At 45.8% G+C, this 12,381-nt stretch overlaps 1 protein-coding gene across 6 annotated transcripts in view; it reads right to left on the reverse strand.

The window, feature by feature from the left end:
• PSD3 (pleckstrin and Sec7 domain containing 3) overlaps nt 1-12,381 on the reverse strand; it is a 140,040-nt gene that overhangs the window by 4,301 nt on the left and 123,358 nt on the right. For 4 of the 6 annotated variants that reach the window (XM_037373692.1, XM_037373691.1, XM_037373696.1 and 1 more), the window contains one exon: nt 2,100-11,796. The exons of the other annotated variants lie outside the window; for them this stretch is intronic. In XM_037373692.1, coding sequence (XP_037229589.1) covers nt 11,584-11,796 — 213 coding nt within the window. In that variant the 3' untranslated portion in view covers nt 2,100-11,583. Of the gene's footprint in view, nt 1-2,099; nt 11,797-12,381 lie in introns of those variants that run through there. 6 annotated transcript variants of the gene reach the window in all.

Here is a 12,381-nt window from a genome sequence, read left to right on the forward strand (position 1 = left end):
CAACACATGACCTTACACATTCTCCTAGGTAAATCAGTCTACTTAGCCTTGATTCCTCTATCTCATTCCAGTTAAGCTCCTTGTCTTTGTGTCTTATGGTCAAGAGCAGACCAACAAAACAAAGACCCACATCACCTACACACCTGATCTACTCCAAAAATAGCTTTGGAACGGGACTAGAAGAGATGCCCTAAAATTAACATTGAGAAACGTCAATTTAGCAGAAAACATGGAAAGAAAGAGCTGGAATATGCAATGTCCTGACAAACAAAAACCTGGGTTATCATATAATTCCACTTCAAACTCTACCTTAAAAGCTACTGTGTATTTTTGCCCTTTCCTTGCCGTTTAGGAGGCCACTGCAATACATTAGTGCTCTGCTGGGTAAGAACTTGCTTTGCATTTCTAATCTAGAGATACTCATGACATTTGCAGACCAAGCTGTGCTTTACTTTTGGGCTAAGTCACTCTCTCATGCTACATTATTTATAAATAGCCAAAGAGATGTGTAGCTTCTGTGGACTGTGGAGGTTTCACCTGCATATACAAGCTAGCCTTTTCAGGCTCCCTTCACAATTGTATTCTGTACTTGGAAACCTGAACTGAAAATGGACAATGAAATGAGTATCAATGCATCTGTCTTTCACTTTGCACCTGTTCTGTCATTTTGTTCTAGTTTAATGCATTGTGAGCAATGTGACGTGACTAATGATTCCAGGCAGAAAATCACCAGAAAATGCTCAGCGTTGACTTTGTCAGCTAGGAAGACAAAATAGGAAAAGATGCGGTGAGTAGCACTGACATTAACATTCAGACACAGTAAAAATATTCATTTGGGCCACCCACTCCCACCCATCCTCACCACCACTTTGTTTAGTCTTTTCATAAAAGACATACTAATCCAGGATCATGCATTGGAACCAAAAACCCTGAGTGCTTTGAAGTAACCAGGATGGAACGGCAATGAAAAAATCTGACACCCCATGGCATGGTGTGAAAAAAAAAAAAAAAAAAGCACGTAACTATCTCAAGTGCTGGAGGTCTTGCTATTCATCTAAAGGCAACATGCAGAGTCTCTAGGAGGAAAACATACAAAGAAACAATCATCTCAAGATGGTCAAACATTCACAGAGATTTTGGTAAGAAAAAACATGTCTTCCCTACTATTGTCTCCAGTTCTACTATAAAGCTTCTCCATGTCCCACCTGGTACTGGACATGTTCTCTTCATTTGCCATGTTACTCACCCTCCACACAGTATCCTATCTTCCCACGTCCAACCCAAGAACAGCAAGCACAAGGCTGTTGCTTTCTGTGTGTTGTACAGCCTGCTTCCTCTCACTTTGGACAGCCATTGTTTCTTACCCACTCCCACCTCTGTCCTTCTGCACTCCCACTTTTTCTCTAGTGTACAGCTTTTCTATCTCTCATGGAACCCTGCTTCCCATCCACCAGGCCAATCCAATGGCAATTCCCAAACTTGATGGCACCCTCAAACTGCCTCATAAAAAATCTTGAGTCACCTCCCAATAATCTCTGAACAGCTGTTTGCTGCAGTCTCCCTGTTCCATCCATGTGCTGGTAAACCCATTTTTGATCAGTTAATTCTCTTCTTGGTGTCTCTTCACAGCTAAGTAGTAATAATTCTGCAGGCTACATACCCTGTAACAGCCTGGAGGGGAAGTAACCTCTTGCAGAGGTGTGAAAGTTAAGATCTGCCCTCTTGCAGGACTAGCCTGCACGCAGTACACTGGCTGCATTGGTTACCCCAACCACGTGCCTCCTCATGCTTCCTTCGGTAAGGACTGTCGGCTATATATTTATGTGGGGTTGCACCGGCCTTTGCCCTGGCAGAGGTATGCAGGTCTTGACCATGTTTCTGTAAGGCAGACTGTACGTGCATCCTCCAGCTCAAGAAACCTTGAAACTGCTGACTGACAGAAGTCAGAAGTGTGCACTGGGGAAACAGCTGCACCAGCTCATTGGTCTGTATCCTTCTCGAGCAGGACAGCCAGAAGCTGCTGTATGAGCCGGTAAAGCCACCTTCATGCTGTTACTCATAGGAAGCAATAATAAAGGCTCCAATAAAAAACATTCAACTGCAGAAGATGAAATACATTTGGTTTATTTCTTTCTAAAGTTTGTACATATACATATATTGTTATACGTATGTGAGATCCTTCACTAGGGTTGCTTGATTTCAATTACATAAAAATTCTTGGGAAGCTTGCAGGCTCTCTGTTGCCCGTAAGCAACATTTATTCCAACTTATAAAAACACAGAGGAACAGAGTTATCGTCAGGAACATGGACACAAGAGAGAAGTCTACTTTATATCTCACAGTTTCAATACATCAAAGGCAAATTATTTATCTGTATACCGTAGGCTTACTTTATCAGCAATGATAAAATAGAGGAAAATATTTATATACAGTCACCTCAAGTGAAAAATAAAGCAATGTAAACTTAAAATCCAAAATATTATTTTAAATGATATAACAATATCCCCAAAAATCCTTCTTCCAAGGGGAAGAGGACTGATTAAGTGCCTTCATTTATCAAGAAATGATCATTCTAGTACCAGTTACATGAAGCAGAATAAGGGAGGGCATCCTGTAGTATCTGTAGAAAAGAGTGACAACTCTGCTTCAGGAAAGCATCTCTGTAAGCAAGTATATGTTTGAGTCCTCATGGACATCAGCAGCACGTGAACACATCTCCCATGAACAAGGGCTTGACTTAAGTCTGCACAGCTCTGACTCTGATCACTGAGGAGTATGCTTTTCTGCCCATGCATGTTCCCAGGGACAAAATAGGGTGCCCTGGTGGTGGGACAGCCTCAAACCCAAGACAATGACCATGCCAAGAGTCAGAGCAGCAAGTTTCACGCCGCTGGAAAAGATTTAGTGACTACCTCAATGCTGCTTCACAGCAGACCAAGAAGTTACCACAAGCAGTGAGACCGGGACTGCGTCTCTAGTGTGTTGCATGAAAAATACACCAGCGATTCAGTGATGAAAGTAAACCACATTTGAGGTTATCAGAAAGAAGGTTCCTACACTTGGCAAAAGGGATGAGAGACCACCGACAGGAAAGGTCTTGCAAGGACTGCTCTCAGGCCCTGTAAGATTAGGTCTGCACATAAGAGACGCACAGGGTGTGTGTACACACATGTGCAAAATGTTCTTGTGCACTACCACTACCAAGAGTTACTCTTCCCTGCTGAGTATCATGCAACAATAACTGAAAATTCAGTCCCCTTTCTTGGCATAATGAAAAACAACTCTGCAGCAGCTCAGGTGGAGGGCAACTGACACTTTCTAGCTGTGCCTCTGAGTGTGACAGTGCTCACATCATCTTCCCACTATATCACCATGGGAGGCAGGTAACCCAAGGGAGAAGCTCTGTGCCTGAAAAGGGATTGCAGGATTACAGCTTGCCCAAAGCAAGGTGATGGGGTTGTCCCTCTTCATTTTATCCTGAGCTACAGTCCACTCATGTCTCAGTTCTGCAAAACACAATCACTGTGGCCATGGTCCAGTGAAGTACAAAGGCATGGCTTCACTGAGGTTGCTCAAGTGCTTCAAGGTTAACTGAATGACAAGTTTTATGACTCCAGGTAAGAAACCTACCCTCAGGCTTTGCTTTCCCTTTCCAGGGATAATGCAGATAATGCTAGTGTTGCCCTGACTAGAGCACAATAGGAAAACCCACTGGGTTTCCATACGTCTTTTTACTTAGACCAGCGACTTGTTAAAAAGTTTTTTTAATCTCCCAAGGGAAAACTCTGGGAGGCATATGAGATGCCAGAGATACTTCAGCCCTGCCGCTCTTCTTCTCCCGGCTGATGAGCCAGACATTCTTTCAAAAATCTGTACAGTTGCAGAAAGAAACCCTCACTACTGCTGTACGGCCGTATCTACAGGAGACATCACAAGCACCTGTCCTCCTTGGACACTTTTGAACATGATGTCCCCTTGCTGAATTTTCACAGAGCGAGGTCAACATTTTCAGAAGTAAAGCTGTGTATTAGATCCCCGGAGTGTGATTTTCAGAAGTGAGCACAGATGCTCCCGGTGCAGGCACTGGGTGACATCAATAGGGAGAGAGTCAACCCAGTGTTAAGCTAGCAGAAAATCCCACCCAGTAATCCTTACTTAGACTCTCAAATATATGCCTTTGCTTTTGACGTGCAGAATAACAGGCAGGTCCTGGCGGACAACACATGGAGATCAACGCAGCTCAAGGGATACCCTAAATCTGTAAAAGTTCTGATGACAGTTTAACCTAATTTGAGAGAACTAGAACAACAAGCATCCTAACAAAGCCTGCAGCTGCTGAAGTGCTTTGACCAAAATACGCCTCAGAAAAGAACAGCAGGCTTTGGAGTGCTGAGCCACAGAAGCCGTACTATACCTATGAAATATGTACACACATCTATAGGCATCACTTAAACATGTTCACCAAGTAATATAAGTCTCAGATTGTACCTCATACAAAGAGTAGTGGTTTTAAAGTTACCAAACTGCCAAAAAACTCTCTTGTTTTAGCCAAGTTATAATCCCAACCTTGAGTAAGAGGACATATTTGTCATGAATATGTACAGATTAAAAAAAACCAGCACACAACCCACCCCTGTTCTCATCCTACAGCCTTTCAGAATTTGACAGCATTAACATGAGGTTTTCATAAGCGTCTAAGTGATTTAAGACTTATATCACTGTCAGTTTGCCCTGTACAGTGACATAGACTGGGTATCATCCATCTCCCTTCTCCCAGCAAGAGGCTCAGGGGAGGTTTTTTGTGTAAAACAAGTCTCCACAGCAGCTTAGCTAGCTGCTCTGTGGTTACACCAGGATATTCACTTACCCAAGGAGAAGCTGAAATCTTGCCTGCTTAGACAAAAAGTAACTTTTCGTGCTGGTTTCATTTAAGTGACTTACATACAGGACCACTGCTTCAGAGTGGCTACCAATTACAGTGGTTTATGTCAGTGAAAAATCCTGCCCTTGTAGTCTGTAGCACTTTCAATCCTTGCATTGCTAAGTGATGTACTTTTCCTCAGTCCAAATAAACCTCTGGCCTATACCCCAGCTGATTCCTGGCACAGATTTAACAGCAGATGCTGTGGGAGGTCCCTCATTTTTTACATAGTAGTTCACTGCTCAAAGCGTAGCACAGGGAACGCTTTGGGCTGGCCTAAATTTGCTCCTTCTGACCATGCAGCAAAGTCATGGAAAGCTGTTACTTGCATTTGCTAAGGGAACTGCTCTAGTAATTAAAATACAGCCTCAATGCAGCTAACAAAATAGACAAGCAAGGTATCCTCTCCAAGGTACCTTGCAGAGTGCTGAGGCTGCCTCCTTTCACTGTTCAACTGGATGTTGCCAACAGGAGAGCAGATACACATTTCCCCAGGACCTGTCCTCCTTGCTCTTATTTAAACCAGCCACCTTACAACAGGAACGTGGCATCCCTGGATGAGGGTGCTGCTGTCACAAGGAAGAAAAGCAGCAGGTGGTAGGGACAGTCTCTCAACAAGCACAATGCAGGTGAAAAAGGAAGCCAGCATTTCCAATTACCCCCAGCGCTGAGGGTAATGCTCAAGCACACAGTGCCCAGCAGGTGACCAAGCACAGAGGGTGGCACTAGTTTTCTGACTGTAAAGGAAGTATTGTCCTGCGCACTGGTGCTCAGCTTAGGTGGTATCACTTCTCTCGATAGCATTTTCTGGATGCTGACAAAGCCTCTTGTTGGTGGAGCAAATGTTCAGGCCCCACAGAGTGAAGCTCCAGGTGAAGCAGCTCACTATACTACACCTATGCTGCTGGGAGAGCTCTGGGAGAGAGGAGAGGAGAGGCCAGGCATACTGCTTCCTATATGCACTAAAAATATCCTCTAAAAAGCACAAGCTGGAGACTAGCTCTTTCAAAGCAATTTCTGAGACAGCTTTGTTGGTTTACCCCTCTAGGCAGCCTAGGTATCGGATGCTGGGAACACAAGCTGGGGAGCTCTGGTCATGCTCTGGGGAGAAATGTAGACTTCATAACTGCCCTCTCAGAGCTGATGTGACATCCCAGAGCCTTGGAGAGGGCAACAGTGGGAAAAATTTTAAAGAAGCAACAAGCTGGAACATTGCTTGAGATAAAGTGTGTATACTGCCTTTGCCTCTGCAAAAGCAGCTGGCGTTTCTAACAACCTGGATACAACTTCTCTGTGCTTGGGGGACACTGGTTGAAAATGGCTTCTCTTTTTTTTTTTTTTTTCCTTCCTTTTTAAACATTTTTTACAGCTCCCCAAAAGGCTGCAAAATGTATGGCCATTTGATTTGGAAAGTACCCAGCTCCTTGCAAAACAGCATTTCAAAGTTTCACCACAGCATGGGTTGCCTGTGCCTATAGCCTCTGCCTCTGAGACTTTTGGAAACAAGACTAGGAATGCCTCAATTGTCTGGTCTTGAGTGTGGGAGGGGGGACCTTGTGTCCCTGCAGCGTAATGCTAGAGGATCATGGCAGTCTGCAACTCCGTCTCACACCTCCCAGCTATAACTGTGGTTGGAAACACAGGCTACCAACGAGCAGAATGAAAAAGCTGTTCACAGGGTTATCCATTCAATGCAGTACTGCTTCAGGGCAGATTTTCTCAAGGCAAGATGGGACAGTCAAATTTTCTAGATTGCTGTAAGCATGGAAGGAAAGAGACCTGTTATACAGAAGCAGCTGAGGTGCTAAGATGACAGACAGGAGCAGCTTGACAGAAAAGGAGGAGGAGCTGTCAGACTGTGATAAGGCCAAAATTGATTTAGGGATGGAGAATGCAGAGATGGTAAGCGGTATGCTGTCTGCAGAGAAAAGCCTTCCCCGCTTTCAAGAACATTGCCATATAATGCCTCCAGAAGCCCAGTGATAACCCTGCCGCCTTTGGCTTTCTCCACTGCCACAACCACCTCCTCACGGAAGGGGCTGCTCTAATGAAGCAAGAACCTCACTCCTGCACTGGAGAAAGACAAAAATACTGGCTGTTTCAAGCCAGAAGAACTACAGAAGGCACTGTAGCTGTGAAAAATCACTGAACAATTCTGGTCTCTGGAGGTCTGCTAGTCCAAACCCCTGCTCAAAGCAGGGCTGTGCTCAGCACTGCTCTCCAGGAGAGCCCCCAAAAGTGGACAGACTGCACCCTGGGAGCAGGTGGGATCAGAGGGAAAGCACTTAAGTGATGAGCTGTTACAAGCTCTTAAAAAGCTTCTGGTAACCATTTACAAGTAGCTGGCTACAGATGAAAAAACTGTCTGAGTCAGCGTCGCAGCTGAACAGCGTTCCCCCACAGCTCCGCTGCATTAATCACTCTGCTGGGTGACTTATCTCTCTACATCAATTAAAGACACAACATAAATACTGGATTTAAAAGCTGTAGTCATGTTCACTGGTCCATGCGTGATTTATCTGCAGGACGCACACAAACACACAGCCGCTCCAAAGAGACTCTTTTAGCAGCTGCTGCTGAACGAAAACCATCTCAACCAGATCCCTGCATCCTGGTGACTCCTGGAGAAGAGTGTGGTTTTGGCTTTGGGAGAGTATCATACCTGCTTTGGTCACTGAGTGGGGAGAGGGGGAAGGCAGTTTTGCCCTTCTCCTTAACCCCTCTTCTGTGAGGTGCAACAAACCCAGCGAGACCTTTTCCTGCCTCTCTTCCCTCAGTCAAGGAGAGGAGATGGTCCAGCCTCTGGAGGGTTAGCAACCAGCAATGCTTCAGAGTAGGATGGATCCATCCATGACCTCTGCCTGCATCTTGAGAGGGGGGGATGCAGGCAAGGCTTTGCCTGAGCAATGGTTGCACACTGCAGGAGGGAGGATGACAAGGAAGGATGACGCCTCCCTGCATCACTGACACAAAGGCTGGGTTACACACACATGCTTGTAGTGATCTGCCAGTAAGTCCTGCTCACACTGAGCCCCCCTGGAAAGCGGCAGGCTGCTCTGCTGATACCAAGTTCTGGTGCATGGTGTGTCCCAGAGGAGGGCTGGAAATCAGCAGAGTATCCTTGCATACTGCATGCAACAGCAGCTGCTGAATCACTGAGGTCAAGCACTGGTCTCTGCTAAAGGCAAACATCTCAGCAAAGAAAGGCAAGGTACTGGGTCTCATGCAAAGCTACTTGGCCAGACTCTCAGTGGTACCACTCAAGCACTCAAGAAGATGCACCACTGACCTCCTGAGAAGCTGCCCCCACCCTTTACAAGGGTGGGGTGGGGGGTGTCAAGGTTGGGGGGCAAGCAAATTATGGTGCTGCTAATTAAATGATCCCATTCCTAAGGGAGTCTAGGAACAGCCCTAGGCATTCACAACAGGATCACCTTTTTCTCTGCCTCTGAAATGTGCATTTTCATATGGGTGCCTAGGATGCCTAGAATTTGTAAAGCAACGGGGCAAAACAGCGTTAATTAAAACTTGAGCAGAACCCGACAAATTCTCAGTAAACTAATCTGCACACCTCAGCAGTCTCACCAAGAGTACTTCAAGCTCAACAAATGTTCAATGACTAAAAAACGCAGTGAAAAACTGCATTTTCTAAGCCCAGATGAGACTTAAAAAAATATACCCTAAGCTGTTTACAAGTATACATGGAAATAGAGAATAAATAATGAAAAATGAAAAAAAAATCATCATTTTGTAGTTTACTTTTGACTTCCATTGCTTCGAATCATCTCCTCTGCAATGACTTTGAAGAGGAATTATCCAGTTTCTGTGTCAAAGCTGGGAAACGCATTTTAGAGAAATAATTTCTTTTTGAGCTCAGCAATTTAACTGCAGTCTACAGCATGCAGAATATTTTTAAAAGCTGGGGAAAAAATGTTAAATGTCACCTCTTTGCCTTTTAAAGCACTGCACTCCGTAATCACAAGAGGTTTGCTGGATGTTCCAGCCTGCCTTGAAAAAGCTCATCCAGACAACCCCACCCTGACAGCCAAGCAGGGCCCATTTACAAATCTGCACAAATTTTTTTTGTTTCTGCCGCATGCTTCCTAACCCTGTTATTTAAGACCGAACAAGTTTTCTTCTCAAATGTGCATTGGCATTCCCCAAAGGAATTTCTCTCTCTCTTATGCTTGTTTGTTTTAAACCACCAGAGCATGATGAACAGCTGCAGCGATCTGGCTTTGTTTCCCCTCTGTGAGCTGTTGATCTACCACACTTGATTAATTCAAAGAACCCCTCCCAATGAGCACTATCATGCACCTGTCTGCACTGAGTCTCCTAACTTAGCATGCTGTACCACACCACTTTGGCTCCAGCAGCAGAAAGCATCTCTCTTCTTCAGGAAGAGGACTGAACATTTTGCTCTATTGTAGTAAGCATGCACAACTTCCGAAGCCCCAGCGCTTGGGAAGCAGTGGCTGTTTCTACTGGGGACTCTGCAGTTTTAGCAGTGTTGCCTGGGTTAGGGCCAACCTCCTGACTTCTAGCGCAGAGTGGCCACTTTCAGCGGCAGATGCCAGATGTGAGCGCGCGCGTCCCAGCATCACATGTGGAAACAGTCCCATGTGGTTTTGCTGCTGGACTGCAACTGCAAGGATTGATTTGCTTCAATACCTCCCACCATCTGAGACCGCAGCATCTCCATTACAGCCATTGTCGAGCACAACACCAGGAAAGCTGTCGCACAGCGGTCCTCAGCAGGGGAGGCAAGTCACACAGGGCTGTTAAGGTCCTTCTCTCTTTCATCACTCCCTGTCCTGCCCACAAGACTGGCAATTCAATAAGGTAGATTAACTGACTTTGGGAAGTCGGCAAAGCACAAAACCCACTCAGGCAGTAATTTTTTTATGCGTGGCCCTTTGACTACTTCGGCTGGAAACACCAGCACGTTTCTAAACAGCCCTTGCATTGATCTTGATGTTTATATATGCGTTAAGAATTGCATCCATCAGGAAATCTGTCCTGTGCCAGGCACAACAAAAATAACAGCAACAAACAAATTTCAACTGGCCCTCAACATTACCTCCCAAGGTGCTCTGTGGGAAAGGCCAGTTCGGTTGTACTACTCCATACAGGGGAAGGGTGCGGCAAAATGGGAGAGACCTGTCCGAGCTCACCCAGTGGACCAGTATCAAACCTGAGATTAAAACCCAGTGTGTTAAGTAACAGGTGAGCCAGCGCTCTCTGCAGAGCCATGATGCTGCCCAGGCAAGAAGGGCTGGGAAGTAGGAAAATTATTTCTTCTTTTCTTTCTACTCCCTGTGCCTAAAGACTGCTGGCCACCCCAAGGGTCTGTGGCACAAACAGGGCTTTCAGGTATGGAAAGCTCTACTCACAGTGGTCTTTCCCTGTCCTGTGCTTCTCTCTGAAAGCCTGGTACAGAGTACACGTGAGCTGGAAGGCGGGCTGCTTCCCTGCAGGTGCAGCGTAGGATCTGCCAAAGCTGAGGCTGATGTGAGGCTACTCCAGGCACAGAGTAGCCAGGCCAACATCACACTGGCCTGCAGTGAGGACACATCTGTCCCCTTCTCCAGTCTGCACCAGCCTCTTCCGCCTATGGGAGCCAAAGCAGGAAAATGGAGAGCTGAGGAGAATCCCTTCCTGAAGGGAAAAGGCAAAATGCTTTGTCACTAGCACAGGAATTGCAAACACCTATCTGTGCACATCAACAAGGAAACTCCTGGACAGGGGAGTATCAGGGCACAATAGATCATAAGGCTCTATATAGCAGCTAAGTGAGAGCGTATAGTTAAAAACTACACAGAGGCCCTTTATCTTTAAAATACAATGCTGATGGCTGACATCTACAGCAGCCTCCTGCACAAACAAATTTAAAGCCCAGGTATTCATTCTGACTGGGTAATCCCTAATCTCTTTGATTGCAAAGACAGCACAGTTTTGGATACCTCCCAGCCTGCTAACTCAGGAGAAGACTCTCCTTGGAAGGAAACAAATTATTGCAATGCTGTCATCCCAGCATTGCCAGAGGTTCCCAGGTTTCATTCGTTTACACTCGTGGGTCCAGGATCAATGCAATAACGACAAGCAACAGTGACTACTGTAGCACCTGCTGCTAAGTACCAGTACTAACATGCTCTGTATTGTCAGGAAACCAGCGTTCCCAGCATCCCAGGCTCTTCCCAGCCTTCTGCAGCTGCCCATTCCCACAGATTTTCTCACAGCTACAGCCTGCATATACAGCACTGCAGCATTTGTCCAGTTACTTTTCCCACCCACCACATAAATAAAGTGACAAGTGACTTGAGATATGAAAGCCACATGCCGATGGGAGGAGATAAACGGGGAAGAGACAGAATATACGTCACAGCGCTCTACCCCTCCCCCAGCTCCTTTAGAAACAGAACAACACAAAAAAGTCCCGATGCTTCAACTGCTAAATGATAAATTAACAAAGCAAAGCAAAGCAGGAGCAAAGACATCTCCCACAATCTGCACAGAAACAGCAAAATATACAATAGAAAATGTCACTAACACCCCATTCAGGCAGATGCACTTATTTTTTGTGAATGACAGGTTATTAAATGAAAAAATTTTGACCACCGGTACTTTGCTGCATGGCTGTTCCCCTAGTTGTCATTTCCATCCTAAGTGACCTTCTGCTTAATGCTGGGTGTTTCTGGCTTGTAGTCCTTCCTCTCCGAGACATTGCGTTTCACCTTGGCACTGACTGGAGACTCCTGATTCAATGAAGGGCTCGAGTGGGATTTCTTCAGTCCTGGTGCATCGTTCTCTCCTCCGCTCAGCAGCTCCTTCACCCCTTCTTTCAGAAGGCCAACGTAAATCTCATAGCGATTTTTCTGGGAAATGAAAAGAAAGGCCCCAATCAGTCTGAAGAAAGTCTGCAGAAGCACTTGGGAGAATGTCTGGGTAACTTAATGGTTTCTGCTGGCCTTGAAAGCCAGGAGCCTAATATGGATGTGAACAATGGTACCTGCTGTGGACATGAACAATGGTGGTTAATGTAAATTACATTGTACAAAAAGGATTTCAGGCAGGCTGAGCCCAGGGGTGGTGTGCATTTAGAGGCATTCAGTTCTGCAGCACATAAATCCTGGTGCTCTGCTGGAACAGTGGCTCTCAGCTAGTTGGAGCGCGTGGTGATTTCCAAGTAACACCATCAAGCAAAAGCTTGCTGACCATAGTCACACTGAGTCATATTCTGTGCTCACACATATTAAGATGTTATGTGCCCCACACAGGCACGGAAATAAAGTGCAGCAAACTAAGGGACAACAAAAATCCTGCTCTGGTTGGCTGCAGCTCTCCCCTGCAACCCTCCACTCCCACCAGCAAGCAGGTCCTGCTTTCCTTGCTTCAGTCCACGGGGGAAAAACCAAAGCATGGTCCTGCTAAGGCCACCACTGAGCCTGTGAGAGGATACT

This window comes from Falco rusticolus, chromosome Z (genome assembly GCF_015220075.1).
Source record: "Falco rusticolus isolate bFalRus1 chromosome Z, bFalRus1.pri, whole genome shotgun sequence".
In the NCBI taxonomy this organism is placed as follows: Eukaryota; Metazoa; Chordata; class Aves; order Falconiformes; family Falconidae; genus Falco; species Falco rusticolus.